The sequence below is a fragment of the Schistocerca gregaria genome, chromosome 10, assembly GCF_023897955.1.
Source record: "Schistocerca gregaria isolate iqSchGreg1 chromosome 10, iqSchGreg1.2, whole genome shotgun sequence".
Classification (NCBI taxonomy): Eukaryota; Metazoa; Arthropoda; class Insecta; order Orthoptera; family Acrididae; genus Schistocerca; species Schistocerca gregaria.
The window spans coordinates 141,635,202-141,662,860 of record NC_064929.1 but is presented as its reverse complement, the minus strand read 5'-3'; the positions used below and the strand labels follow the sequence as shown (position 1 = coordinate 141,662,860).

The window sequence follows — 27,659 nt, the reverse complement described above, 5'->3', positions numbered from 1 at the left end:
CGTATTATGAAAGTATAAATTTGAATTCCACCAAACACTGCATGTTATTTTACGAAGCATTGAAATCGAGATTGCGATGCATATTTGTAAGCAAGTCATAACTCATGTCACATGATATCGCCAGTCAATGACAGTGGCGCAAACACACAAACAGGAAAAGTCAATGGTTTAAATTAATATATATAATGTTACTACAAGAAAAGCAAAGCTTTCACATATAATATTGGTCTCTAAGGCCAATACGCTGCAAGAGAAGCTAAACTTTCACATATAATGTTGGTCTTTTATGCACATATTACATTTTAAGATATATCACACAAATTTACCAGTAAATTTTTTTTAATGACGACATAAAAGTGTGATCTTCTGGGTTATAAATTCTTCTAAGTGGCTCGTCATCAAAGAGCTGATCTTTAAATGAGTCCCAGATTCCCAGTGAAGTAGGCATCGACCTGATATTAAGCTTTTCAATGTGGTTTTGAGATGTAAATTTCCTTGGGTACCAGGTACTTTGTTATCTCATGTCTGGTTCTTTGTTATTGCATAATGCCTCGCATGCTAGAAGATGAAAACGTACACTTGAAATGCACCGAACAGTTGAAACTAGCCAATAGTTTGAAATTAAACCCTTTGTTTCAAATATATTGACTGCCTCAGCATAAAAGATTAATAAAAGAAAATTTCTTCAGCAAACTGATAAGAATAACTTCATTGTTCTGCACGGCAATTAATACTTGACTGTCAGAAAGGTGGAAATAAAATAAAATCTGAAACTAATAACGTATTTTAGCCTTCTGTAATTATGTGAATGCATTTTAATTCAAACGATAGCTCCCGGCCAAAGAAATCAATTTTGTTTTCATTTGATTTATAGCAAAATCACTAAATGTAAACACGGGTCACATGGAGACTACCCACCTCCCTACTATAACTCAGACTGCTCTGCGCATAAGACCCATATCTACAATATTTCTGAACCAGGGCAATAGCAGATAGTGGTGTCCCTCGAGCGTTTGAGATAGGACGTCAAAAACTTAAAAAAGAATCAAATTTTCAAAAATATGTTCATTTTGTTGCACACGTCTTTCTGAAGACACTGATACATAAAACATACGTGTCCGAGGAATTGTAAGACATGTTATCTGATCTTAAGTGTGCCAAAGTGCGATGCCACACCTCTTCACACAGCATTCTTCTATCGCACGTCACTGTATTTCGGTCTGTGGAATTGAAACATGTATATTTTGTACTGGATGCCATCAAACTAAATTCAGGACAGCGGAATATGGTACCTCTCCTGCTTCCAGTCGGCCCGTCTGACATCCTGCCCCCTTTTTTTTTTTTTAATGCTCAGAAAATTTGCCTGCTTCATTCCCTATTAGCTAACAACTTGCTGCTTTGTGTGACACAAAATTAAGTATAGGATACATAAAACCAGTAAAGAGAAGTGACAAACAAGACAGTAACCATTTCTTCAATCCATAGCTCCTAGAATTTTTTTCCTCTCTAATCTTGCTACAGCTTTACATGGCATGCTTTCCTTTCTGCGAAAGGATCTGTTACCTCATCAAAGTTTGACAAACGTTTAGCTACTTGAAAAATTGAAATGTCGGACGTGTGGTTTCTCGACCTGATTACCTATATTTTGTCACTGTCTGCGAGATAAAACAAAATAGGCCTTTATAATATTGCAGCAAATGTAACACGCGCCAAATAAATGAGACTGTTTTAGCAGAAACTGTCATTTTTATAACACAGCAGAATATAATTCACGAAATACCAACATCAAATGCCTATTAGGCCTACTACAAGCAAAAAGCTTTACGTTAGGAAATTGTTTTAGACTTCATTCATACGCTGCAGTTTCCCGAGCATGAGATCGAAAAGTAGTAGTGCGAAATTTTTATAGAAATTTGGAATCGTCTTATTCTTCCATTATTTGTGTGATGTCCCCGTTTCTTCTCCTTCTTCGTTCTAACAAACAATGTTGTCATCACTAATTCTGTATCTATTCCTGCCAATGTCAAAGGTTATTCGACGGTTAACTTCACTAACTCTGCTAGAATCACCAGTTTAGTTATCCCGCGATTATTCTCCAGTTAGGCATTGTGACGTGTTCGTACAACACGTTTTCCGCGCTACTTTCGGAATAGACCTTAAAGCAGCTGCTCCGGAGAGTGTACAACTGGCCCTTGCTAGTATAGCGATCTGGCCAAAAATTTTCTGTCAAAATTTCATTTTCATGGATACACCGAGAAGATAGCACTTAATCTCTCTTACCTGTTATTCCTCTTAATCATTTATTCTCATTCTGGTAGTCTGAATCTATGGATTTCGCTGGTAAACGTAACAACACACATCATTCGCAAACCCTATTAACCACATAATCAGACAGTGGTTGGCTCTCTTTCGTTCGGCTGTACTCTGCTCAGCTCGTATAGCCCCTTTTTTGGAGGAAAGTTTATTTCTAGATGTGACGAGGATTCCACTGACAGAAACATCACGTCCACTATGCTCGCATTCACAAATCAACTTTAGATTCATTCAGAAATCAACTTAGAAGTTTTATACGAATTGCCCCCCCCCCCCCTGCCCCCCCTCCAAACTCACTCCTAGATCCAGGGCTACTGCCCAATCTGGCAGCTTGAGCGAGCCACAAAAATTTTTCCTGGTAGCACCTAGATGCTGCCCGCCCCCCCTCCCTCCACAGCCGACAGCCACGTTTCTGTAGCCAGAAGCGAAACAAGATACTACTCAACTGTGCAAGCACATGATCCCACTCGTAACTTCTAAAACAAATCCAATGTTAACAGTTGTGATGTCATGCTCATCAGAGGCAATTTGTTATTACAAAGCATTGCATAGTCTTCCTAAGGCCTTTGACACATTTTGCTGTTGGTAGACATATGTATGAGCACTGTTTTGTTGTTGTATATGGCGCATTTCCTTTGCAATTTAAGTTTCATTTTAGTTTTTTAACTCGTTCACGTTTTATGGCTGACTATTATTTTGCGGTAGCAGGATACAGTAATATCCTTTGTTAGAGTATTGGTTCTTATCAGTCAAAATTACAAAAAATTTAACTGAGAACAAAAGCAATGAAAAATTCCCGGAATTCAAAATAATTCCCGGTTTTCTCCCAGATGAAAAAATTCCTGGGTTTTTCCTGGATCTCCCAGTTGTCCCGGATCGTAGACACCCTGATAAAACATGTAATACTAAGGGGTGCCTCAAGTCTTTGGGGTCAGATTGAAACTGGTGATGGTGGGCCCACAACTGATTATATTGAGATAGGAAACCAATGGCTGAAAATACATATTTATTGTGTTATGAACATACTCAGTGTACATCACATAACAACAACGTAGCTCATAATAATCATTCAAAGTGACACCCGCCAATCTCAATGCATATACTGCAATGGTGGATGCAGTTCTGCTGCACTCTCGTAAAGATACCACTTATCTGTTGTATACAGAAACAGGCAGCAGGTGATAAGCAGAGTATATCTCTGACTACTGAAAAGACACACTGTACACAACTAAGCTAATAACACATGCATCATGTGATGACCACCAGAGCAAGAACCTGTGCTGCATGCACAGAGTCAGCTGTCCATTGCATCAGAAAACTTGTGATGTGTCCACAGTGAGGTGTATTAGTGTGTACAGTGTATGACATGTAGTCAAATGTACAGTGTATGACGTGTAGTCAAAGATTGAATGTTACTTGTCTTGAGAGGTGGCATATATGCATTTAATGTGCAGTGCAGCAGTATGTAGTGCCCATACGTCAGCACAAATGTACTGAGAATGCTTTCCCAGCAACCATCACCATGATAGGAAGTTTATATCTTTGAATTCCAACTTACGAGAGGCGGGGTTGTTCACACCATAGGGAGCCGGTTCAGATTGTATCATCTGGTTGACCACCCAGCAAAAAGCACCTGTCAACTTGCCCGTGAAACACACACTTTGAAGGATACAATGTGGAGAGTATTGGTGGCACAGATATTACATCCTTGTCATAACGACTGTGGGAGCATTGGAACCGACGGGTTTTGAGCCCCATGTTCACTACTGTCAATGGTTTATTCACCACTGTACTGCAATGCCGAACTTCGTGCAGTTTGTACTGTTCACAGATGATGCATCATTCACCTGTGATGGCATTTTCAACAGCCACGTCCAGAGTGAATACAATCCCCATGTAACTGACATCAATGGCCACCAGCAACGATTCTCTGTCAATGTACGGGTGGGCATTCTCTGAGATCACCAAATAGGACTTTATTTCATACCTCCCCATTTGACTGTTCCGAGTTACCTCAGCGAAAGGTTGCGGTTTGAATACGATGTAACACCAGCCCATTTCAATGTTAATTGTTCGCAAGTAACTGATCAACACATACCCTTAAGGTTAGAAATGGAAGGAGAGGCCCTGTCCCATGGCTAGTACAATCGCCATATCAAACACCTCTGGACTTTCTTCCCTCGAGTTCCGTGGAGGTGTCAGTTTATGAAACCCCGACAGAAATGGATTGCTAGTGTCCAAGCTGTCTGTTTCCTTGTACAACATATGACAGGGACCTTGAGAGAGTGTAGCAGAACTTCATGTGGCATTGCCATGTACACATTGAGATTGGGTGTTGTCACTCTGAACAGTCACCATGATCCACACTGTCGTTATGCGGTGTACGTTGTGTATGTACACTTAGGTAATAAAAAAAAGACCATTTATTCTGAACACTGAAACCGAAACCATTCGATCTTACACTGTTGGGATGAATGTTGGGATGTCAAGATGGTCTGTAGCACAGCCCAGTGTCTAGGAAAATTGAAAGGTGATAGTTTGGTTGCAAGTTGGAGGCCAACAAATGAGATACAATAAGAAACTGTTTGCCGAAACTGAGTTTGTAATGACAGATTGATCTGAAATGTATCCTTCAGTCGATATCAGGAAGAAAGATTGGGGCTTAGCTTAACATCCCGTTGCCAATGATGTCATTACTTTGACAATGGTGTCATTACAGAAACAGTACAAGTTCAAATTCAGGAAGGATGGGAAGGAAACCAGACAGTGTTTTCCAAAGGAAACATCCCAGCACTCGTCTTAAGCAAACCATGGAAAACCTACACCTGGATGGCCAGACAGAGACTCGAATTACCATCCTCTTGAATGCAAATTTGTTGACTTAACTCTGTGCCAACTTACATGGCGTCTAGGTTAAGTTGTAATGCGACAGTCTGGTAGTAAGTTACCAAAGGCAACAAATGTGACATTGTGACAAGAACCTAGGGTACATTAACCAAACAGTTCAGTTCAGAAAAATAGTGACCAAACGGTTTTTAGGGCAAGGTTGGGAATAATGTTCAGTGCAGGTGCAGACATAATACCTAGTGAATTTTCGAGTTTATATAGTGCTGTAATTGTGCAGCAACATTGTAATGTGTCACACTCAGAAACCCCTCACTTATGCACAATCGTATCAAGGACACAGGATATCGCGTTGTCTTGCAGTCACTTTTTGTGTGGCTTTGAGATCTTCTGATCTAACATTCTCACATCATGTAATTACTACAAACGTACACAAGAAAGTTAGGTTTTTGTAACATAGTTCTGTTAACAGAGCAGTTACCTATCAAGAAATTCCCATGTTGACAAATACTTTGTCAGAGGCCGTCACCATCTGGCAATGACTTTTGTTAAAGGGTATCCGAGCAGGCACAGTGGCCAGCCAGCAAGTGATTTACTTGCCCAGAACTAATCCTCTTTCTCTTCCATTTTTATAGTTATTTATGAGAACAAACATGGAATGTAATGATGATAAACAACAATTAACCATAAGGATAATAATATTATTAATAATAATAAATCCACTAATTAACTGGCAATAATAATAATTATTATTAAATAATAAAAGTAATTTTTCTATACATTGATGATGTACACACATAAGCTCAAAGTGGCTTCGAAGTGACATGCAGTAATGTGGGCAGTAAAGGACAATGTAGCTTTCCAAACTACAGTAATCACCTACTGAGTTCCAAGGAATAGACAAAGAGGAGAATTTTGAAGATAAATCTACATGGTAGTGGCAATGACAATGAATTTGGAAGGCCTCAGTCCGTTTCTACCTCAAAATAAGAGAAACGAATTTACGAACATCCCTGTTGCCGGAGAGAAGATTTTTTTAACATGACAGGTAAGACTCTGAGCTGTGCTACATTTGAACTAGCTGAGAGGAACAATTCACCTCATAGTTTTAATAAGGAGATTAGAATGGCTGGAAAGGAATGGATTGCTGGTTTCCAGAAAAGGTTTACAACACTGAGGTTGAGATAAAGTGCCTTGGATGAGCAACATAGGCTCAGAAACAGTGCACGGCCCCTAGCAATGACCACTCGTGCAAAAACTGTACTGAAAATGTTTTGAATTACTATACTTTACTTTTTGTCTGTCTTGTTGTTGTGGTATTGTCGGCTTGTTGTTGTGGTATTCAGCCCAAAAACTGATTTGATGTAGGGTCTATGCTACTCTATCCAATACGAGCTCCTTCATCTCCGAATAAGTACTGCAACTTACATCGTTCTGAATCTGCTTACGGTATTCATCCATTGGCATGCATCTGCAATTTTTACTCCCCCAACACCTCCTTATACAATACTAAATTGGTGATCCCTTGATGTCTCAGGATGTGTCCTATTAACTAATCCCTTCTTCTAGTCTGGTTGTGCCACAGATTTCTTTTCTCCCCAGTTCTATTCAGTACCTTCTGATTAGTTACGTTATCCACTCATCTAATCTTTGGCATACTTCTGTAGCACTACATTTCAAAAGCTTCTATTCTCTTCATGTCCAAACTGTTTATCATCCATGTTTCACTTCCATACAAGGCTACACTCCATACAAATAGTTTCAGAAAAAAAATCTTCCTAACACTTAAATCTATATTTGAAGTTAACAAACTTCTCTTCTTCAAAAAAGCTTTTCTTGCCCATTGCCACTCTACATCATATATCCTCTCTACTTTGAGCACCAGCAGTTATTTTACTACTTAAACAGCAAAACTCATCTACTATTTTAAATGTCTCATTTCCTAAGTTAATTACCTCACTATCACCTGATTTATTCGGCTACAGTCCTGTGTCCTTGTTTTGATTTCATTGATATTAATCTTATATCCATCTTTCAAAAGACACTGTCCATTCTGTCCAACTGCTGCTCTTCCAAGGCTTTGCTGTCTCTAACAGAATTACAATGTCATCTGCAAAGCTCAATTTTTTCTTTGGTTTCCTTTTGTGCCTGCTCATTGTACAGATTTAATAACATCCAGGAATGGCTACAACTCTGCCTCACTCCCTTCTCAGCCACTGCTTCCATTTCATGACCCTCCACCTATACAAATGTCGTCCACTTTCTGTTTAAGTTGCAAATAGGCTTTTGCTCTCTGCGTTTCATCCCTGCTACCTTCAGAATTATTTCAAAAAGAGTATTCCAGTAAACAATGTGAAAAGCTTTCTCTAAGTCTACAAATGCTATAAATGTGGGTTTGCCTTTCATTCATCTATTTTCTAAAGTAAGTTGTAGTGTCAGTATTGCCTCCACTTCTCTGGTATCCAAACTGATCTTCCCAAAGGATAGCTTCTACCAGTATTTCCATTCTTGTGTAAAGAGTTTGTGTTAGTATTTTGTAATCATGGCTTATTAAACAGATAGTTTAGTAATAAACATACCTGCCACCACCTGCTTTCTCTGGCATTGGGATTATTATATTTTTCTTGAAGTCTGAGGGTGTTTCATCTTTCTTGTATATTTTGCACAGTCTAGTTTGAAGTTAGTTCTTTCAGAGCTCTATCAAATTATTCTCGCAATATCATATTCACATCTACATGTACATCTTTTTCCTTTTGTGTAATACTGCCTGCAGGTTCCCCTTCTTTGCTTAGGACTGGTTTTCCACCTGAGCTTCTCTTTTCTCCAAATGCCTCTTTGATTGTCCTGTAGGCAGTATCTATGATATCCCTAGTGATATGTACTCATAACTTCTCTGTCTGCCCGCGGTAGCTGGGTGTCAGCGCGACGGAATGTCAATCCTAAGAGCCCGGGTTTGATTCCCGGCTGGGTCAGAGATTTTCTCCACACAGGGACTGGGTGTTGTGTTGTCCTAATCATCATCATTTCATCCCAATCGATGCGCAAGTCGCAGAAGTGGCGTCAAATTGAAAGAGTTGCACCCGGCAAACAGTCTACCCGATGGGAGGCCCTAGTCACACAACATTTATTTATTTTCTAATTTCTTACATTCCTTCTTAGTCATTTTGCATTTCCTGTCTATCTAAGTTTTTAGACTTTTATATTCACTTTCACCTGCTACACTTGCTGCGTTTTTATATTTTCTTAATTCATCTTTGTTATCCAAGGATTTCTACTAGGTCTCATCATTTTACCTATGTGATCCTATATTTCATCTCTCAAAGCTATCCATTCGGCTTCTACTGTATTCTCCTTTCTCCTCTTCTAGCCAATCATTGCCTAATCTACAATTCATAACCAATAAAATGATGTCATAGTCCACATCTGTCCCTGGAACTGTCTTACAGTGTAAAATCTGGGTCCAAAATCTCTGTCTTCCTATTATACAGGGTGTTAAAAAAGGTAGGGCCAAACTTTCAGGAAACATTCCCAACACACAAAGAAAGAAAATATGTTATGTGAACCTGTGTCCGGAAATGCTTACTATCCATGTTAGAGCTCATTTTATTACTTCTCTTCAAATCACATTAATCATGGAATGGAAACACAGCAACAGAACGTACCAGCGTGACTTCAAACACTTTGTTACAGGAAATGCTCAAAATGTCCTCCGTTAGTGAGGGTACATGCATCCACCCTCCATCGCATGGAATCCCTGATGTGCTGATGCAGCCCTGGAGAATGGCGTATTGTACACAAAGAGTCTCTACATTTGGTACTGGGGTTGTGTAGACAAGAGCTTTCAAATGCCCCCATAAATGAAAGTCAAGAGGGTTGAAGTCAGGAGAGCGTGGAGGCCACGGAATTGGTCCGCCTCTACCAATCCATCGGTCACTGAATCTGTTGTTGAGAAGCGTACGGACACTTTGACTGAAATGTGCAGGAGCTCCATCGTGCATGAACCACATGTTGTGTCGTACTTGTAAAGGCACATGTTCTAGCAGCACAGGTAGAGTATCCCGTATGAAATCATGATAATGTGCTCCATTGAGTGTAGGTGGAAGAACATGGGCCCCAATCAAGACATCACCAACAATGCCTGCCCAAACGTTCACAGACAATCTGTGTTGATGACGTGATTGCACAATTGCGTGCAGTTCTCATCAGCCCACACATGTTGATTGTGAAAATTTGCAATTTGATCACGCTGGAATGGTTGACACATTGTTGGATGAACCATTCGCAGAAGTGTACCTGTGGAGGCCAATCAGTTGCTGATAGTGCCTGCACACGCTGTACATTGTACAGAAATAACTGGTTCTCCCGTAGCACTCTCCATACAGTGACGTGGTCAATGTTACCTTGTACAGCAGTAACTTCTCTGATGTTGACATTAGGGTTATCGTCAACTCCACGAAGAATTGCCTCATCCATTGCAGGTGTCCACGTCGTTCTAGGTCTTCTCCAGTCACAAGTCATAGGCTGGAATGTTCCGTGCTCCCCAAGACGCCAATCAATTGCTTCGAACGTCTTCCTGTCGGGCACCTCCCTTCTGGAAATCTGTCTCAATGCAAACGTACCGCGCCACGGTTATTGCCCCGTGCTAATCCATACATCAAATGGGCATCTGCCAACTCCGCATTTGTAAACATTGCACTGACTGCAAAACCACGTTCGTGATGAACACTAACCTGTTGATGCTACGTACTGATGTGCTTGATGCTAGTACTGTAGAGCAATGAGTCGCATGTCAACACAAGCACCGAAGTCAACATTACCTTCCTTCCATTGGGCCAACTGGCAGTGAATCGAGGAAGTACAGTACATACTCACGAAACTAAAATGAGCTCTAACATGGAAAATAAGCGTTTCCGGACACATGTCCACATAACATCTTTTCTTTATTTGTGTGTGAGGAATGTTTCCTGAAAGTTTGACTGTACCTTTTTGTATCACCCTGTATAATCTATCTGAAACCTTTCGCTGTCCCCAGGTCTCTTCCAGGTATACACCTTTCTTTCATGATTTGTAAACCAAGTGTTAGCGATGATTAAATTATGCTCGGTGGCTTCCTCTTTCATTCCTTTCCCACTCGGTGGCTTGCTCTTTCATTCCTTTCCCACAGCCCATATTCACCTACTATTTTATCTTGTCTTCCTTTTTCCTACTGTCGAATCCCAGTCCTAAATCACAATTAAATTTTTGTGTCCCTTTACCACCTGAATAATTTCTTTTATCTTTTGCTCATCTGAGCTGTCATCCACATCATCAATATTTACCACATTGGAATCCATGTCAATGTTCCTCTTACCAGTTGCATTCCTTCAATCTCTACATCAGCTTTGGAGCTACTTGGCACGTAAACTTGTGCTATTGTGATGAATGTGGCCATTGTGTATATCTTGGATATGATAATGCATTCACTATGCTGTTCATATAGCTTACCTGCAGTCCTATTTTCTTATTCATTATTAAACCTATCCCTATTTGATTATGCATTTATAACCCTGTATTCAGCTGTTCTGAAGTTTTGATCCTCCTGCCTCTATTAGTTCCCACTACATCTAACTCAAATCTATTCATTTCCTTTTGTAAATTTTCTAACCTACCTGCCCAATTAAGGGATGTAACATTCCATGCTCTGATATGTAGAATGTCAGTTTTGTTTCTTCTGATGACGAAACACAGGAGTAGTTGCCTAGTGATCCCAGAGACACAGAAAAATGGGGAACAAGGCAGGAAGGATTAATTAACTAATAAGATAACAACACAAATGAGGGTAGCAGACACAAAATGCAAGGTGAGGTGTGAATATAGCTAAAATGGGAGAGGTGGGTGAGAGAAGTGGGAAGGTAGGAAGGGAAATGAAAAAGATTGGGGGGGGATTGAGTTGTAATATGGCAGTGGTAGGTAGAGATCTACCATTCTAATTTTATGTACTAGAATTACTGCAGGGTTGGCAGTTTAAGAATCAGGACACATCATTTCACTGGTTTGTTTAAATGTATTATCATGCTTATCTACATAAACATACTTACTAATTCAACATCACTGTCTCCTTCGTCGATATCTATGACATCTGCAAATATAGCAGACTCCTTCTGGGCCACTGGATTCGCATTCTTGGGACTTCCTTCGCACTTGCCAGCATTATCGTCCACATCTTCAATATTTACCACATCAGATTCTGCATCGCTATTTCTCTTACCAGTTGCATTCCTTCTACTGAGGATGTCCTTTTGCTCATCTGAACTGTCATCCACATCATCAATATTTACCACATTGGATTCCATATCACTGTTCCTCTTACTAGTTGCATTCCTTTTACTGAGAACATCCTTTTGCTCATCTGAACTGTCATCCACATCGTCAATATTTACCACAGTGGAAGCTACGTCATTGTTCCTCTTACCAGTTGGATTCCTTTTACTGAGAACTTCTGTTCGTTCATTTTCATTGCCGTCAATAATCACCACAGCAGAACCCCGCTCTCTCTCCTTATCAGCATTTGCAGTTGTTTTACTGCGTTTCACTGTGCATTCATTTGTATTGCCCTCTGCATCGTCAATATCCACCAGGTTAGAAGCTGAATCTCTCTTCTTACCAGCAGTTGTTTTACTGTGGTTTACTGTGCTTTCATTTACATTACCTTCTGCATCGTCAATATCCACCGAATCAGAAGCTGAATCTCTCTTCTTACCGGCATCTGTTTTACTGCATTTTACTGTGCTTTCATTTAAATTATCTTGCACATCCTCAATATCCACAAGGTCAGAAGTTGAATCTCTCTTCTTATCCACAGTTGTTTTACTGCATTTTACTGTGCTTTTATTTGCATCAACTTGTGCATCATCTATATCCACCAGATTGGAGGTTGAATCTCTCTTGTTACCAGCAGCTGTTTTACTACGTTTTACTATGCTTTCATTTGCATTACCTTCTGTATTGTCAGTATCGATCATGTCAGAAGCTGAATCTCTCTTCTTACCTGCAATTGTTTTACTAAGTTTTACTGTGCTTTCATTTGCTTTATCTCCTGCATCATCAATGTTTACCAGATCAGGTGTTGCATCCTTCTTCCTACTGGCAGTTTCATTTGTTTTACTGCGTTTTACTGTGTGTCCATCAGCATTATCTTCTACGGTGTCAATATTTACCAGATCAGAGGCTGCTTCTCTTTTCCTAGTAGGAGTCACATTTGTTTTACTGCCTTTTACTGTTCGCTCACTCGCTTTAATTTCTGCGTTAACATTTTTTACTGGGCCAGAAGTTGCATCCTTCTTTCTGTCTGAAGATGCATTTGTTTTACTGCCTTCAACAGTGCAGTCATCTGAATTATCCTCTACATCATCAATATTTGCCAAATCAGAATCTGTTTCTCTCCTCTTGGCTGCAGTTGCATTTGCGTGACTGCCTTTACCTGTGCACTCATTTGAATTTTCATCTGCATCATCAATATTTACAAGCTCAGAATCTGCTTCTCTCTTCTCATCTGCATTTGCAATATCTTCATCATCACCAACACCATCACCATTTACATCAGAATCCACATCTGTGCTCCATCCGGCAGGCAGAATCATTTTTAAAGGAACTACCTTTTTCTTCGCTCTAATTTTAAAAACTATACGAGATTGTCTCTTGGCAGTCACATTCGTGCCTGTGTTTGCATCTTTTTGCTCGTACGTGTCAGTATCTGAATCCTCATCATGCAACCCATTATCACCTGTTACACCAACATGTCCTCGAACGTCCTCCTCCTCACATGTCGTTACCTCTCGTTCGTCGACACTTGTCTCAACTGTTCGTCCCTCACTTACCTTATCACACACATCTTTCTGCTCCTCCATACTGATGTCTATTTCATTAATATGTTCTACATTTGTGTCCGCTTCTGTTTCTCGGTCATCGTCCATGTCTGCATCTGTGCGGATCTCATTCAGCTCATCTCCTCCAATATCTATCACATCGTGACTTCCCGACATGCACCCATCTTCTTCCACTGGTACGTCATTTTGTAGGTTACCGTCCCCCTCCAGTAAGACCACACTGTTCGCTGTGCAGTTCACCACTTCGGAAGACTGCTTTGAAACTTGTTTACTCTTCTCTCTCGCACTACTATCCGGCATCTCATTGTGATCCTCTAATGTGAGTAGCACATTTTCTTCAGCACAGTCACCTTCAGAAACGAGACCTGAAGTGGCTGCACTTCTCTCCAAGCCACTGTGATCTGCCACTGTCTCGAGTTCCACTGGCTCCATCACAAAGTCACACACACTGCCTCCCAAGTGACAAATGTACCCTGGCCCTTCAGCAGACTTCTCTAACACAATGCTATTTACCGACTTACAGGAGTCCTCCAACATAATAATATCATCCGTTGCGGAACTATTTCCTTCGGGAAGACAACCCGACCTGCGGACATTCTGCTGTGAAACGGAGACGTTTTGAGCCTCGTCAGTCTCCTCGCAGATAGTGATCTCGTCTGAAGCAGTAGCCTGTACTTCTGAATTAGTGTATTGTTTAGATCGACATCTAAAGCAAGGGGAACCAACAGTTGATGTCCATTCCATCTTCTCAGAGACATTTACAGCCTCTCTCTGCTGACGGGATGTGCCAGGTTCCTGCAAAAGAAGATTTAATGTCAATTTTTAACATAAGTGTGAATAAAGTGAAACTTAATCACTAAATGTAAAATCTTATTAGGAAGCATCCCCTTCAAATCTTTGACAGTACTTGACATTCCATTCCCTATGTGGATCTTCTTCGGAAGATTTCTGGTGTCCCTGTCTAGCTGAAATCTGCCATAAATCAGTGTCACATTTCTAAAATAATGTTTTCCCATTCCTCATTCTGAAGTTTAAACAAATTGCATATTGCCTTTATAATTGAATGCGACACTGGTCTTAGACAGAGTTCAGCCAAATTGGGAGCGCCACAAGAGTCCTGAAGAAACAGAGGCCTGAAACACTGAGTATTGATTAACTATTTTTAAGAAGGACATGAAGTGGCAAAACAACCCAGAAGATTTTTGCTTCAATGACTGTGGTCATAAATGCATGCAAACTCACATGAAACGGAATTACGCTCATAATTTATATAGAAACAGGCTCACAGCTGACAGACATAATCTGCACAAACTTAATAGGATCTGATTAACCAAGTGGCCAAAATAAACCTTAATTAACTGGACAGTTCATGTAAGATGCACTGGCATGTCAAATTTAAAACCAGTATATAAAATATGTTCATAGTTAAAAGCAGTATTCACAAAACGTTTTGCCAGGTGCATCCCTCCCATATTATAGATCACGAAGTACATCACTGATGCAAGAGCGCTGTTGAACTGACACACAGCAAAAGTCACTAGAGAACATGTTGACATTTAGTACTGCTAGATGCTAGTTGCGTGTGAATATTATTGTAAATTGCAAATATAAATTTAATAAAAATTTGGTAACTGGTATACAGTTATATTTTATTTTGTGGCAGGTAGAAGCTAAAATATTTTCTAAAAGCAGGAGGAGATGCGTAACTGTATACAGGTAAAATAATTAGGTGAATAAGTAAACATCTCATTAAGATTACAACCCAAGTTGTATTTCAGTGTCCAATCTTTCTACAAAATCAGACATAAGACAAAGTAATCACCCAGTAACATTTATTGAAAATATGGCTGGACAGCGGAAAACTAGTTGACAACACGACTGCACAGAATAGAGTCTCATGTGTAGCTTACTACATAGGTGACAAAGAGTCAATCCTTCATTAAGTGATTTCAGCATTATGTCCACAGCACATTCTTCAAACACAACACAGGAGGTCATCAGCACAACAACACCTGCTAGATACGCCGTACGATACATAGCCCAAGATTTTGGACCCACAACAACCATAACAAATGGAAAATTCAAAAATCTCAAAACCAAAATAACAATATTATGAAAAGGAAAGTTGCTACACACCATGTAACGGAGATGCTGAGTCCAGTTGCCAGAGACTGCAGTCGTGTGTGTGTGTGTGTGTGTGTGTGTGTGTGTGTGTGTGTGTGTGTGTGTGTGTGTGTACCTGCAACTCACTCAGCATCTCACTATATGGTAAGAGGCAACTATCCTTTACATAATATTGTTACATTCCATCCTGGATTTCCCGTTCGTTTGATCAAAACCAAAACGGTAATATGGCAGTGGTGCCAAAAAGGATCCACAAACACACTAAAAGATACACATAAAATTGGGATATAGGCAGAAGTATGACATGGATATAAGCACAGACGAATCTATGATGTAGGTAAATAAGAGGTTACAGCAAAATAAATAGCCCATTCATGATCCAGCTTAAGACACATGAAACAGCATGACGTTCAGCTCTGAGGTAATGTGAAATGTTAAGTAATCAACCTGACTCATAGTTCATGGTCTTCATGCGGTGAGACTTTAAATAAAACTACCCATTAAATAGGTCAAAGCAAAATGATTGTTCTACGCATAAGCCAGCTTTACATTTGATGTCATCTCACAGCTGAACATCATGCTGTATCACCTGTGTTAGCTGTATCATGAATGGGCTATTTACATATTTTGCCACGACCTCTACGCACCTACATTGTAGATTTATATCCATGGACAATATACAATCCAATTACACCTCATACTTATCATTATATCCCTACTTTATCTAAATCGTTTAGTGAATTTTCTTTGTTGTTGCTGTCATATTACTAATTTCATTTTGAGATTTTAATGTTTTGCCTTTTTATCAGTTGCTGGGAGTCCAAAATCCTACATAGGCCTTGAGCTGCATATTGTGTGGTATATCTAGCAGGTGTTGCTGCACAAATGACCATCTATGATTTGTTTGCTACGGCAGGTGTGTGTTGGGGACAGTGATGTTAAAATCACTTACTGAAGGATTGTCTCTTCATCATCTACGGAATAAGATACATATGCGGCTCTATACTTTGCAATCTCATCATCAACTAGTTTCCCGCTGTGCAACCACATTGTCAATAAATGTTACTGTGTGATTATTTTGTCTCGTATCTGATGTTGTACGAAGGTAGGATTCTGAAATACGAGTTAGGTTGTAATCTTAATGACATGTTGTCTTTTTTGACTTACTGTTTTACCTCCACACGATTATGTACCGCCTTCTGTTTTTAGAAAATACTTTTGCTTCTACCTGCTACAGAAAAAAATTATAATTGTATACCAGTTACCACATTTTTATTTAATTTATATATTTATATTTGCATTTTATGATGACATAAATCTGCAAGTGACCTCTAGTGGCACTAAATGTCAGTATTTTCAATAGTGACTTCTGCTGTGAGTCAGTTCAGCGGGCCTCTTGCATCAGTGATGTAGTCGTGATGTGTAATATGGGGCAGGTGTGCTTGGCGAAACATTTTGTACATACTGTTTTTAACTTTGAACGTATTGTATACACTGGTTTTAAATTTGACATGCCAACGCATCTTACATCAATCGTCCAGTTAATTAAGATGTGGAGTATATTTAGAACACAAACAGACCACTGTAAAAACCTATACAGATGCATTTGCAATAATAATTCATGTATTATATTAATGACATGTATGCTAGTTTTCATAAAGTAATATGTCAAAAAAAGAGGCTTTACAAATTTTATCCCAGCTGAGAAGTTGACTTTCTTCAAGCTGAATATTTATATATTGCCCCTTATTACTCGATATGAGAATTCAACAAAAAATAAACAAATTGAATCATTTATTCATTCTTCTGTAATGTTCCACAGAACTCATCATGAAAGGTAACCTCTGCAGGTGTGATAAGAGCCAACTGCACACCAACAAATAAGGAGCAAAGATTAAAACCAAAATGAACACTATTTTAGTATTTGTGTCTCACTATAACATTATGGAGCTTTACTAGTTTGCAGAATATAAATTTAATGTGCTAAAATAATCATATATGCTGATACTCTGGAAAAAGCTATTGTTTCTCACTTATACTAAACAGGTCCCATTTATCTCCTACTGCTAGCTTAACACATACTTCTTTGGTAACACTGATACATACTGGATCTTGTACAGTTCAATTGGAATTGATTTTTATTACAAGCAACAAGACGAGAGATTTATAAGCTCTATAATTATTAAGTCTGTTTTCAAGATTACAATGACAGAGCCTTCCAAAAGCAAAATATATCCTCCTCCTCACTAGTTTATCTGCAAGTCAAATTTGTACCATTTCCTTATCCAGGAAGCTGGCAACGAATTTTACATATCTGTTGTGACTGAAGATATTCTAAGGAAGGTCTACTCTGAAAGTAAGTTCCTGAGGGTAAATGTAGACAGCCAACTCTCATGTGAACTACTGCAATAACTTGTAATCTTGTATAAGTAAGTTAAAGATAATAGTTCTATACCTCAGTACTCTTACTTTAAGGTTAGTTAATTTTGGGTTCATGTTTGTTATTAGGTCTTACAAAGTGGTGGAACCTAACACACTAATGTCAGATTCACACAGAATATCACAATATCAATGAAACATTTTTTCCAGAAATACATCCTCCTTCATTCAGCTGAGATACCCGAGAAAATGTTATGTCTGCATTGCCATCAACTCCAACACTTAATTATGTTTTAGTATCTCTCTTTACTGCATCTCATTTTGATTATTAATTTTACTATTCTTATTGTCTTTGTCACATGGCATGCAATCAACTATGTTAGTGTGGAAAGATGTTAAATTTAAAATAGGAATACATAAATTTAGTGTCAAGTGATATAAGATATGAGACAAATTTTCACATGATTGTCAGATCACTACCACCTAGTAGTCATTATGTCAAGGAGGTTTATTTTTACAATTCGCTGCTGAGTAAACTTAAACTATCGGTCAGCCCAAATTTTGAAGGGCAGCTTCAACAGTTGCTCATCGTGATATGCACCAATAACTTACGACATGAAACATAAATTGAGCAATTCATTCACACATGTTCTGGAAATCCCATTTTGAAGGTGAAAATTCACAGATGTGCAAAAAGGCAAGTTACGCAGTAACAGGTACAATCGAGCACTGCAAAGGATGATGGCTGGCTGAATTTAAAATTGTTGGGCACAAAACAGCTTTATAAGATTGTGATACTGGTGAATGAGTAATACACTTGTTACAGAGTGACATGCACTAAATATAAAAAAAAAAACAGTAAATTACTTTTTTTTGTCATTTCAAATGCTCCGCAGTTTTCTTCGTGAAATGGACTTTGTTTCATACAAATCTGATGATTATCTTCCGAGATATTGACAATTTTACAACAGTATGACTTTGTGCTGTCTCCATTTGATTCTAGCATCTTCAATTTATACTTCGCAGGTTTCCCAGCCTGTAACCTAGGTGACAATTGAGCATTGTTTTTCAATAAAGATGGAGGTATGTTCCTTTTGTTTACTTGGAAAAAATCTAGAGGAAAAGGACGTCTCACAAATTCTGAAATAGACAAGTTGTAAACTTATTACAGCTTAGCCATAAGGAGGAAGCTACAAGAAGAGCTGTATTGGTAATTTTTTCCCATGAGGTATTGAGTGTGATGACCAACAACACAGGCGGTCCTGTAGGTTGTGCAAATATAAAGGGGCATTATGTTCTTGTGAAAATTGTAAGCATAAACCCTCTTTACTACTAGCAGCTATGAGCACAAAAAACCTCAATTTAAGGACCGATTTAAGGACCTTGCTAGTAAAGATCTACTCACGAAGTGCTAACATAGTAAAACTCAAAATCTCAATGAAAGTTTGAACTCCATAACTTGGAATCTTCTATCAAAACTACGAAATTTTAAAATTTGATGTATTAGATGCTGCTTTATGTTTTAATGATGGAATATTAAGAAAGACGGAAGTACTGGAGAGACAAGGAGTCAGTGCAGGTGTAAGCACAAGATTGTCATTACAAAACATCAATTTTTCAAGACTTTGTAATTCAGACAGCTGCATTCAGTTGCACAAAAGAGATGAGAAAACAAAGAAAATACAGGAATAAAAGAAGAAAAGATGCCTACAATACAGATAATGCTGAATATGGTACCAGAAGACAGTAACTGTAACAGCTGTTACAAAAACTTTTATGTAATACAGAAATAAAATTTTAAGCAAGTTTTCTCAAAACGACATGTTTTTTCATGTGGGTTTACCAGCACTGTGTGTCACAGAAACTTGAAATTTTCTGCAGTTGTTGCAAGTAAAGAAACAAATGCACATTTGGCTTTGTAAGGGTATTTCTTTTGATTCAGGCTATAAAAGAAGATTCATTTTTTTAACTATACTGCAGATTTTTTAAACAGATGTCAACAGGACTCTACAAATTCAACGTGCCTGAATCTAAACTAGATTAAAGCAACAGTTAGAGGTAATCTTCTTTCCAAGTTTAAAGGTTCTATCCTCACTAGTTTGTCACATTTACTAATTTCTTCAGAAACTTTGCCTAAATACCTTGAAAATTTACATTATGCCGGCATAGTGGAAATGGCATGCTCGCATCTCCCCTCAAAATGGAAAATATAGGCCATATTACAATAGCCACAGCAATAAAAAATGTTACATCTACATTCCAATAGCTCTAGTCATACTACTGTACCATGTTAAAAGAAGTAATAACATGATGGAAGTCGGTAACAAGGCCGTTTGATTTGGAAAATAAACAGATGAGCCAGTAACTAAAAAACACAACTGACACTGCTATAAAATCCAATGACTTCCACATCGCTGGCAACGGGTTATGCACAATGCTGGTGACTACTTTGAAGGTCACTAAAACTTTGAAACACATATCTATTTTGTACGAGCTGTAAATAAATAGTTGCCACTATTAAAGTTCCAACCCTCATATTACGATACAGACACAGGGAGGAGGAGTATGCTGAATCATATTATTTTTTTACTCTTTCCTTTTCTTATATGTATGCTATATGTAAACTGAATGGGATGTAGACACCCACAAAGATACATTAATCAGTTGTTTTGTGGCAAGGATAATGTTTTGATACACCTGTATGAAACAAAAAAAAAGAAATATGCTCTTCAATTTATTAATACATGTGTCTTCACCTTTGGTTTCGGAAAGTGGTAGCTTATGGATGTATACTTGGATCCAGCGTACCAGCACTGTTAAAAAATATGTATTTCAACCGTACAACGTGTCATAAAAGTTAGAAGAAAAGTAAAATTTATTCGCAGATTTAAGACATCCACTCCAATCTGTTCACTGTTTCATTTGCCACTGAGATCCTCCATCAAGAAGTTTGGAGCAGAGAAGAAGAATTGACACAATACCTCGAGTAGCAATCCTGCATCGACATTGTCACAATCATGACTAAACAATGGAATTAATGTGAAGCAGTATGTAATATAAATTATGTTTATTGACCTTGAATGTATTGATATTGAAGGTCTGTTGATATTCGTATCAGTTAAAAGTTCACCCAGGATTGTAATTCATAAATTACCTTCAAACTTTCTTTCAGCTATCCTTTCCAATCAATTTTTCCAATTATTCAAGCAATTTCCATTCCCACACATATACACTATGTGATCAAAAGCATTGGGACACCATAATGAAAATGACTTACAAGTTCGTGGCACCCTCCATCGGTAATGCTGGAATTCAATCTTGTGTTGGTCCACCCTTGGCCTTGATGACAGCTTCCACTCCCACAGGCATATGTACAATCAGGTGCTGGAAGGTTTCTTAGGGAATGGCAGCCCATTCTTCACAGAGTGCTGCACTAAGGAGAGGTATAAAAGTCAGTCGGTGAGGCCTGGCACGAAGTCCGCATTCCAAAACATCCCAAAGGTGTTCTATTAGGATTCAGGTCAGGACTCTGTGCAGGCCATTCCATTACAGAGATGATGTTATCATGTAACCACTGCGTCACATGCCGTGCATTATGAACAGGTGCTCAATCGTTTTGAAAGATGCAATTGCCATCCCTGAATTAAATTGCCATCCCTGAATTGCTCTTCCAACAGTGGAAAGGAAGAAGGTGCTTAAAACATCAATGTAGGTCTGTGCAGTGGTAGTGCCACACAAAACAACAAGGGGGTGCAAGCCCCCTCCACAAGAAACATGACCACACCATAACACCACAGTCTCCGAATTTTACTGTTGGCACCACACACGCTGGCAGAAGACGTGCACCAGGTATTCGTCATACCCATACCCTGCCACCAGATCACCACATTGTGTACAGTGATTTGTCATTCCACACAACGTTTTTCTATTGTTCAGTCGTCCAATGTTTACACTCGTTACACCAAGCGAGGCATCGTTTGGCATTTACCGGAGTGATGTGCGGCTTATGAGCAGCCGTTCATACCTAAAATCCAAGTTTTCTCATCTCCTGCCTAACTGTCATAGTATGTGCAGTGGATCCTGCTGCAGTTTGGAATTCCTGAATGATGATCTGGATAGATGTCTGCCTATTACACGTTATGACCCTCTTCAACTGTCAGAGTCATCAGACGAGGTCGGCCTGTACGTTTTTGTGCTGTATGTGTCCCTTCACGTTTCCACTTCACTGTCACATCAGAAACAGTGGACCTAGGTATGTTTAGGATTGTGGAAATCTCATGTGCAGACATATGACACAAGTGACATCCAATCACCTGACCAAGTTCGAAGCCCGTGAGTTCCGTGGAGCACCCCATTCTGCTCTCTCAATGACTACTGAGGTCACAGATGTGGAGTACCTGGCAGCAGGTGGCAGCACAATGCACCTAATATGAGAAACATATGTTTTGGGGGGTCCGGATACTTTTGATCACATAGTGTAACTACACAGGAGATAAAATATGCAATGCAAGACATTACAATAAAGGTTGTGTAACATTATATCTCGTGTTTCACTGGTGTGATACAATATGCAACTGATCAGAGATATGATTTGTGAACTGACAAACAAAGTTACAGCATGAATGACATCTCTGGTTCAATTTCAGCTGCAATCATGAGCTCTTCTGAAGAGCACGTATCAGACTTATTATTTAAAGCTCGAAAAAACTGAAAAGGCTAAGGAAATACTGGATGCACATGTACACTGGAATAAATACCAAAGATATGAGTTAGTTTGACTGTGGTTTCTTGTGAGGTCTCCCAACATGAACAGAAATTCTACAGAATGAGTCTACTTCTACATCTACATTTATACTCTGCAAACTACTTTGAAGTGCATGGCAGAGGGTACATCCCATTGTACCAGCTTGTAGGGTTTTTTGCGTTCCATTCATGTATGGAGTCTAGGAAGAATGATTTAACTGAATGCCTCTGCACATGCTGTATAATCTTACCCTCATGATCCCTGCATGAGCGATACATAGGGGGTTGTACTATATTCCTAGAATAATCATTTAAAGCGGTTATCAAAGCTTTCTTAATAGACTTTGTCGGAATAGTTTACATTTATCTTCAAGAGTCTTCCAGTTCAGTTCCTTCAGTATCTGTGTGACACTCTCCCGTGGATTAAACAAATCTTTGAGCATTCATGCTGCCCGTCTCTGTAAATGTTGAACATCCTCTGTTAGTCCTATCTGGTACTGGTCCCAAACAATATTCTAAAAGCAGTGATTTGTAAGCAATCTCTTTTATAAGTTGATTGCACTTCCCCAGCATTCTACCACCTGCTTCACCTACGACTGAATATATGTGATCATTCCACTTCATATCCCTACAAAGTGTTATACCCAGGCATTGGTAGAAATTGGCCAATTCCAAGAGTGACTTGTTCATGTTATAGTCATAGGATACTATGTTTTTTATTTGTTTCGTGATTTGCAAAATTTTGCATTTCTGAACATTTAGAGCAAGTTGCATCTCTGTACTATGTTGAAATCTTATCAAGATCTGGCTGAATATTTACGCAACTTCTCCCAGATAGCACGTCATTTTAAATAACTGCAACATCTGCAAGAAGGTCTGATTTTACTATTATTATTGTCTGCAAGGTCATTAATATACAACATGAACAGCGGGGTCCCAACACGCTTCTGTGGGGCACACTCTAAAGTTGCTCCTACATATGACGATGACTCTGCATCCAAGATAACATGTTATGTACTCCCTGTGCCAAAAAGTCCTCTATTCGATCACAAATTTTACTTGATATCTCATATGATCATACTTTTGACAATAAGCATAGGTGCAGTACTGAATCAGTGCTTTTCAGAAATCAACAAATACTGATTGACTTGATCCAAAGCTTTCAGTGTGTCATGTGAGGGAAATGCGAGTTGGGTTTCACATGCTTGACATTTTCAAAATCCATGCTGGTAGGCACAGAGAAGGTAATTCTGTTGAAGATGCCACATTATGTTTCAGCTCAGAATATGTTCAAAAATGGTTCAAATGGCTCTGAGCACTATGGGACTCAACTGCTGTGGTCATTAGTCCCCTAGAACTTATAACTACTTAAACCTAACGACATCACACACATCCATGCCCCGAGGCAGGATTCGAACCTGCGACCGTAGCAGTCGCACGACTCCGGATTGCGCGCCTAGAACCATGAGACCACCGTGGCCAGCTCAGAATATGTTATAAGATTCTACAACATCAGATTATGTTCTAAGATTCTACAACAAATCAATGTCAAGGATACTGGATGGTACTTTTGTGGATCACTTCCACTACCATTATTGTAGAGGTGTGATATGTGCCTTTTTCCAAGAACTGTGCATGGTTTTTTGTTCACAGTTATTATAGTCAGAAGAGGGGCTAACTCAACCACAAATTCAGTATAAAATCTGATAGAGATACCATAGGGGACTGCAGTTTTAACTATTTCAGCTGTTTCTCAACACTAATTTCTTCTGAACCCGTGGCAGTAAGTCTCCCCGACCCATGGTTCTGGCTGATTTTCCCATATGCTACCCTTTCTCCTAGACCTCTCCAGTCCTTTTCCTTCACCCCTATTCCTCCCCTTTCAACCCTTCTGCCTGATGAAGGAGCGACTGGCTCTGAAAGCTTGTCAATTACAATCGTCTGTTATGTTTGTGTTCTGCCACCGCTTGGTGAGTAGATATTTTATCTATCAAATTAAATTATTTATCTAAAAACAAAGTTGATGTAAATTACCAAACGAAAGCGTTGGTACGTTGATAGAGACACTAACAAACACATACAAAATTCAAGCTTCCAACCCACGGTTGCTTCATCAGGAAAGAGGGAAGGAGAGGGAAAGACGAGAGGATGTGGATTTTAACGGAGAGGGTAAGGAGTCATTCCAATCCCGGGAAAAAGGACAGGGAAAAAGGGACAGGCATACACTTGCACACACACACACACATATCCATCCGCACTATTTATTTGCCAAGCAGTGTATAAGTCAGTATTCAGAAGAAACACTGCTGAATTTGAAGTCACCATCAACGGTATAGCAGGGGGTGGCAAACTCTGAATAGTGGCAGACAATGTGTTTGAAGAAATGGAAGAGGCCCATGATGATAAGGAAAATCCAGAAGTGTCCTTTTTGGCTCCAACCAGTGCTTATTCAGAAGTAACAGGAATTTAGCTGTCATATATTTTCTTTTACATCTTTCACAAAGTTTCCTGGAATCAGGGAGCACGGGCCAAAAAAAAATCCAGTAGGCATCATCAGCTGATGGTTCCCAGTGTTTCCTCATTTCAGTAAGGTTTTTCATTTCCAGTTTCAATGTGTCTCAAAGGTACACAAAAAAGAGAAACGTGAGGCAGTTCCACGCTCCGCATAGCATGCCAAAGTAGGTAGCAATAGCCTTGCATGTGGCGCAAATATGCCAAACCCATTGTGGACAATCTCCAATAATTCTCAAGTATTTTCTCAAGGATGGAAAGAGGTATCATTTTCCTTCCACCATTTAAAGTTTCAATATGTTAGTTATATTTTGGATATAGTAATGTATGACCCAAAACATGCCACATGTAAAATGGCCACTGACTACATTCTTCGCTGCAAACTTTTGAAAATATGTCAAGTGTGGTTAACTTACCTGTGAAGTATCACAGTAAGGGCATGAACAAAAAACAGTTCTTTTTTATACAAAAGGTAAGAGCTTTACTAAGAAGCTGCGCAGATAGACAGATGTGCCTTTGCTACATTTACATAAAACATCTCTCACCTCGCCCATCCTGAGGCACATCTGGTGCCTCAAAATTGGTATCATACAACACAGTTGCATGTATCAAAAAGCACTCCCTGCTGCTCCAGACATTACAACAGAAATACATTGTGCCATATCACTGTCATCACAGCGTGAAGCAGTTACATTGCTTCAAATACTTTTCTATGTGCTCCTCCAGTGCAGGTTGTTTCTGCATCATATTGCACGCTGCATTATGTATTGTATCACATGTGCCCAAGAGTATCAGTAGAGACATAAGAAACCTACTTCATGTGTGTGTATATTTAAGTTAACTCCTTCAATGGAAACAAACAATGAATGAGATCCGATGAAGACTGTCATAAGAGCCCGTAATGGCGCTGTTTACAATACAACAGCCACCAATTCTGACTGCATTGCCTCGGTGAGGTTCCTTTCAATGCTCTGTTCATCGATAAGTACTCCTCTTCTTGATGACAAACTGTTTCAACATTAGCGTCTACGACGGTATGTCTGTACCAGTTATTAGGATTTCTTCCTGCTCCATTCATGTATCGAGTGTGAAAAAATGACCTTTTGGTTGCCTTTGAGTGTACTGTAATTATTCTAATCCTGTTCTTACAATCCCTATGTGAGCAATACTCAGAGTTTTTGGTATATGTGGTGTCACCGCCAGACACCACACTTGCTAGGTGGTAGCCTTCAGTCCGTTAGTATACGTCGGACCCGCGTGTCGCCACTATCAGTGATTGCAGGCTGAGCGCCGCCACACAGCAGGTCTAGTCCAGACTCTCTAGCACTCGCTCCAGTTGTACAGCTGACTTTGCTAGCTATGGTTCACTGACTACATACACTCTCATTTGCAGAGACAATAATTTAGCATAGCCTTCAGCTACGTCATTTGCTATGACCTAGCAAGGCGCGCCATATTCAGTAATTATAAGGAAAAGGGAGAGAAGGAAACGTAGTAGGGGAATATGGATTGGGGCTAAGACTTGGTTTCAGAATCATGAAAGGAGGTTGTATACATGGAAGAACCCTGGAGATACTAAAAGGTATCAGATATATTATATAATGGTAAGACAGAGATTTAGGAACCAGGTTTTAAATTGTAAGACATTTCCAGGGGCAGATGTGGACTCTGACAACAATCTATTGGTTATGAACTGTAGGTTAAAACTGAAGAAACTGCAAAAAGGTGGGAATTTAAGGAGATGGGACCTGGATAAACTGAAAGAACCAGAGGTTGTACAGAGTTTCAGGGAGAGCGTAAGGGAACAATTGACAGGAATGGGGGAAACAAATACAGTAGAAGAAGAATGGGTAGCTGTGACAGATGAAGTAGTGAAGGCAGCAGATAATCAAGTAGGTAAAAAGACGAGGGCTAGTAGAAATCCTTGGGTAACAGAAGAAATATTGAATTTAATTGATGAAAGGAGGAAATATAAAAATGCAGTAAATGAAGCAGGCAAAAAGGAATACAAACGTCTCAAAAATGAGATCGACAGGAAGTGCAAAATGGCTAAGCAGGGATGGCTAGAGGGCAAATGTAAAGATGTAGAGGCTTATCTCACTAGGGGTAAGATAGATACTGCCTACAGGAAAATTAAAGAGACCTTTGGAGAAAAGAGAACCACTTGTATGAATATCAAGAGCTCAGATGGAAACCCAGTTCTAAGCAAAGAAGGGAAAGCAGAAAGGTGGAAGGAGTATATAGAGGGTCTATACAGGGGTGATGTACTTGAGGACAATATTATGGAAATGGAAGAGGATGTAGATGAAACAGGAGATACGATACTGCATGAAGAGTTTGACAGAGCACTGAAAGACCTGAGTCGAAACAAGGCCCCCGGAGTAGACAACATTCCATTGGAACTACTGACAGCCTTGGGAGAGCCAGTCCTGGCAAAACTGTACCATCTGGTGAGCAAGATGTATGAAACAGGCGAAATACCCTCAGACTTCAAGAAGAATATAATAATTCCAATCCCAAAGAAAGCAGGTGTTGACAGATGTGAAAATTACCGAACCATCAGCTTAATAAGCCAGAGCTGTAAAATACTAACTCGAATTCTTTACAGACGAACGGAAAAACTAGTAGAAGCTGATCTCGGGGAAGGTCAGTTTGGATTCCGTAGAAATGTTGGAACACGTGAGGCAATACTGACCTTACGACTTATCTTAGAAGAAAGATTAAGGCAAGGCAAACCTACATTTCTAGCATTTGTAGACTTAGAGAAAGCTTTTGACAATGTTGACTGGAATACTCTTTTTCAAATTCTAAAGGTGGCAAGGGTAAAATACAGGGAGCGAAAGGCTATTTACAATTTGTACAGAAACCAGATGGCAGTTG

The 27,659-nt window shown here is 39.3% G+C and overlaps 1 protein-coding gene across 3 annotated transcripts in view; it reads right to left on the bottom strand.

Annotated features, from left to right (window-relative positions):
- Window positions 1–27,659, bottom strand: part of LOC126293673 (uncharacterized) — a 211,207-nt gene that overhangs the window by 146,972 nt on the left and 36,576 nt on the right. For all 3 annotated transcript variants that reach the window (XM_049986965.1, XM_049986967.1, XM_049986966.1), the window contains exon 3: window positions 11,235–13,817. In XM_049986965.1, coding sequence (XP_049842922.1) covers window positions 11,235–13,817 — 2,583 coding nt within the window. The remainder of the gene's footprint in view (window positions 1–11,234; window positions 13,818–27,659) is intronic.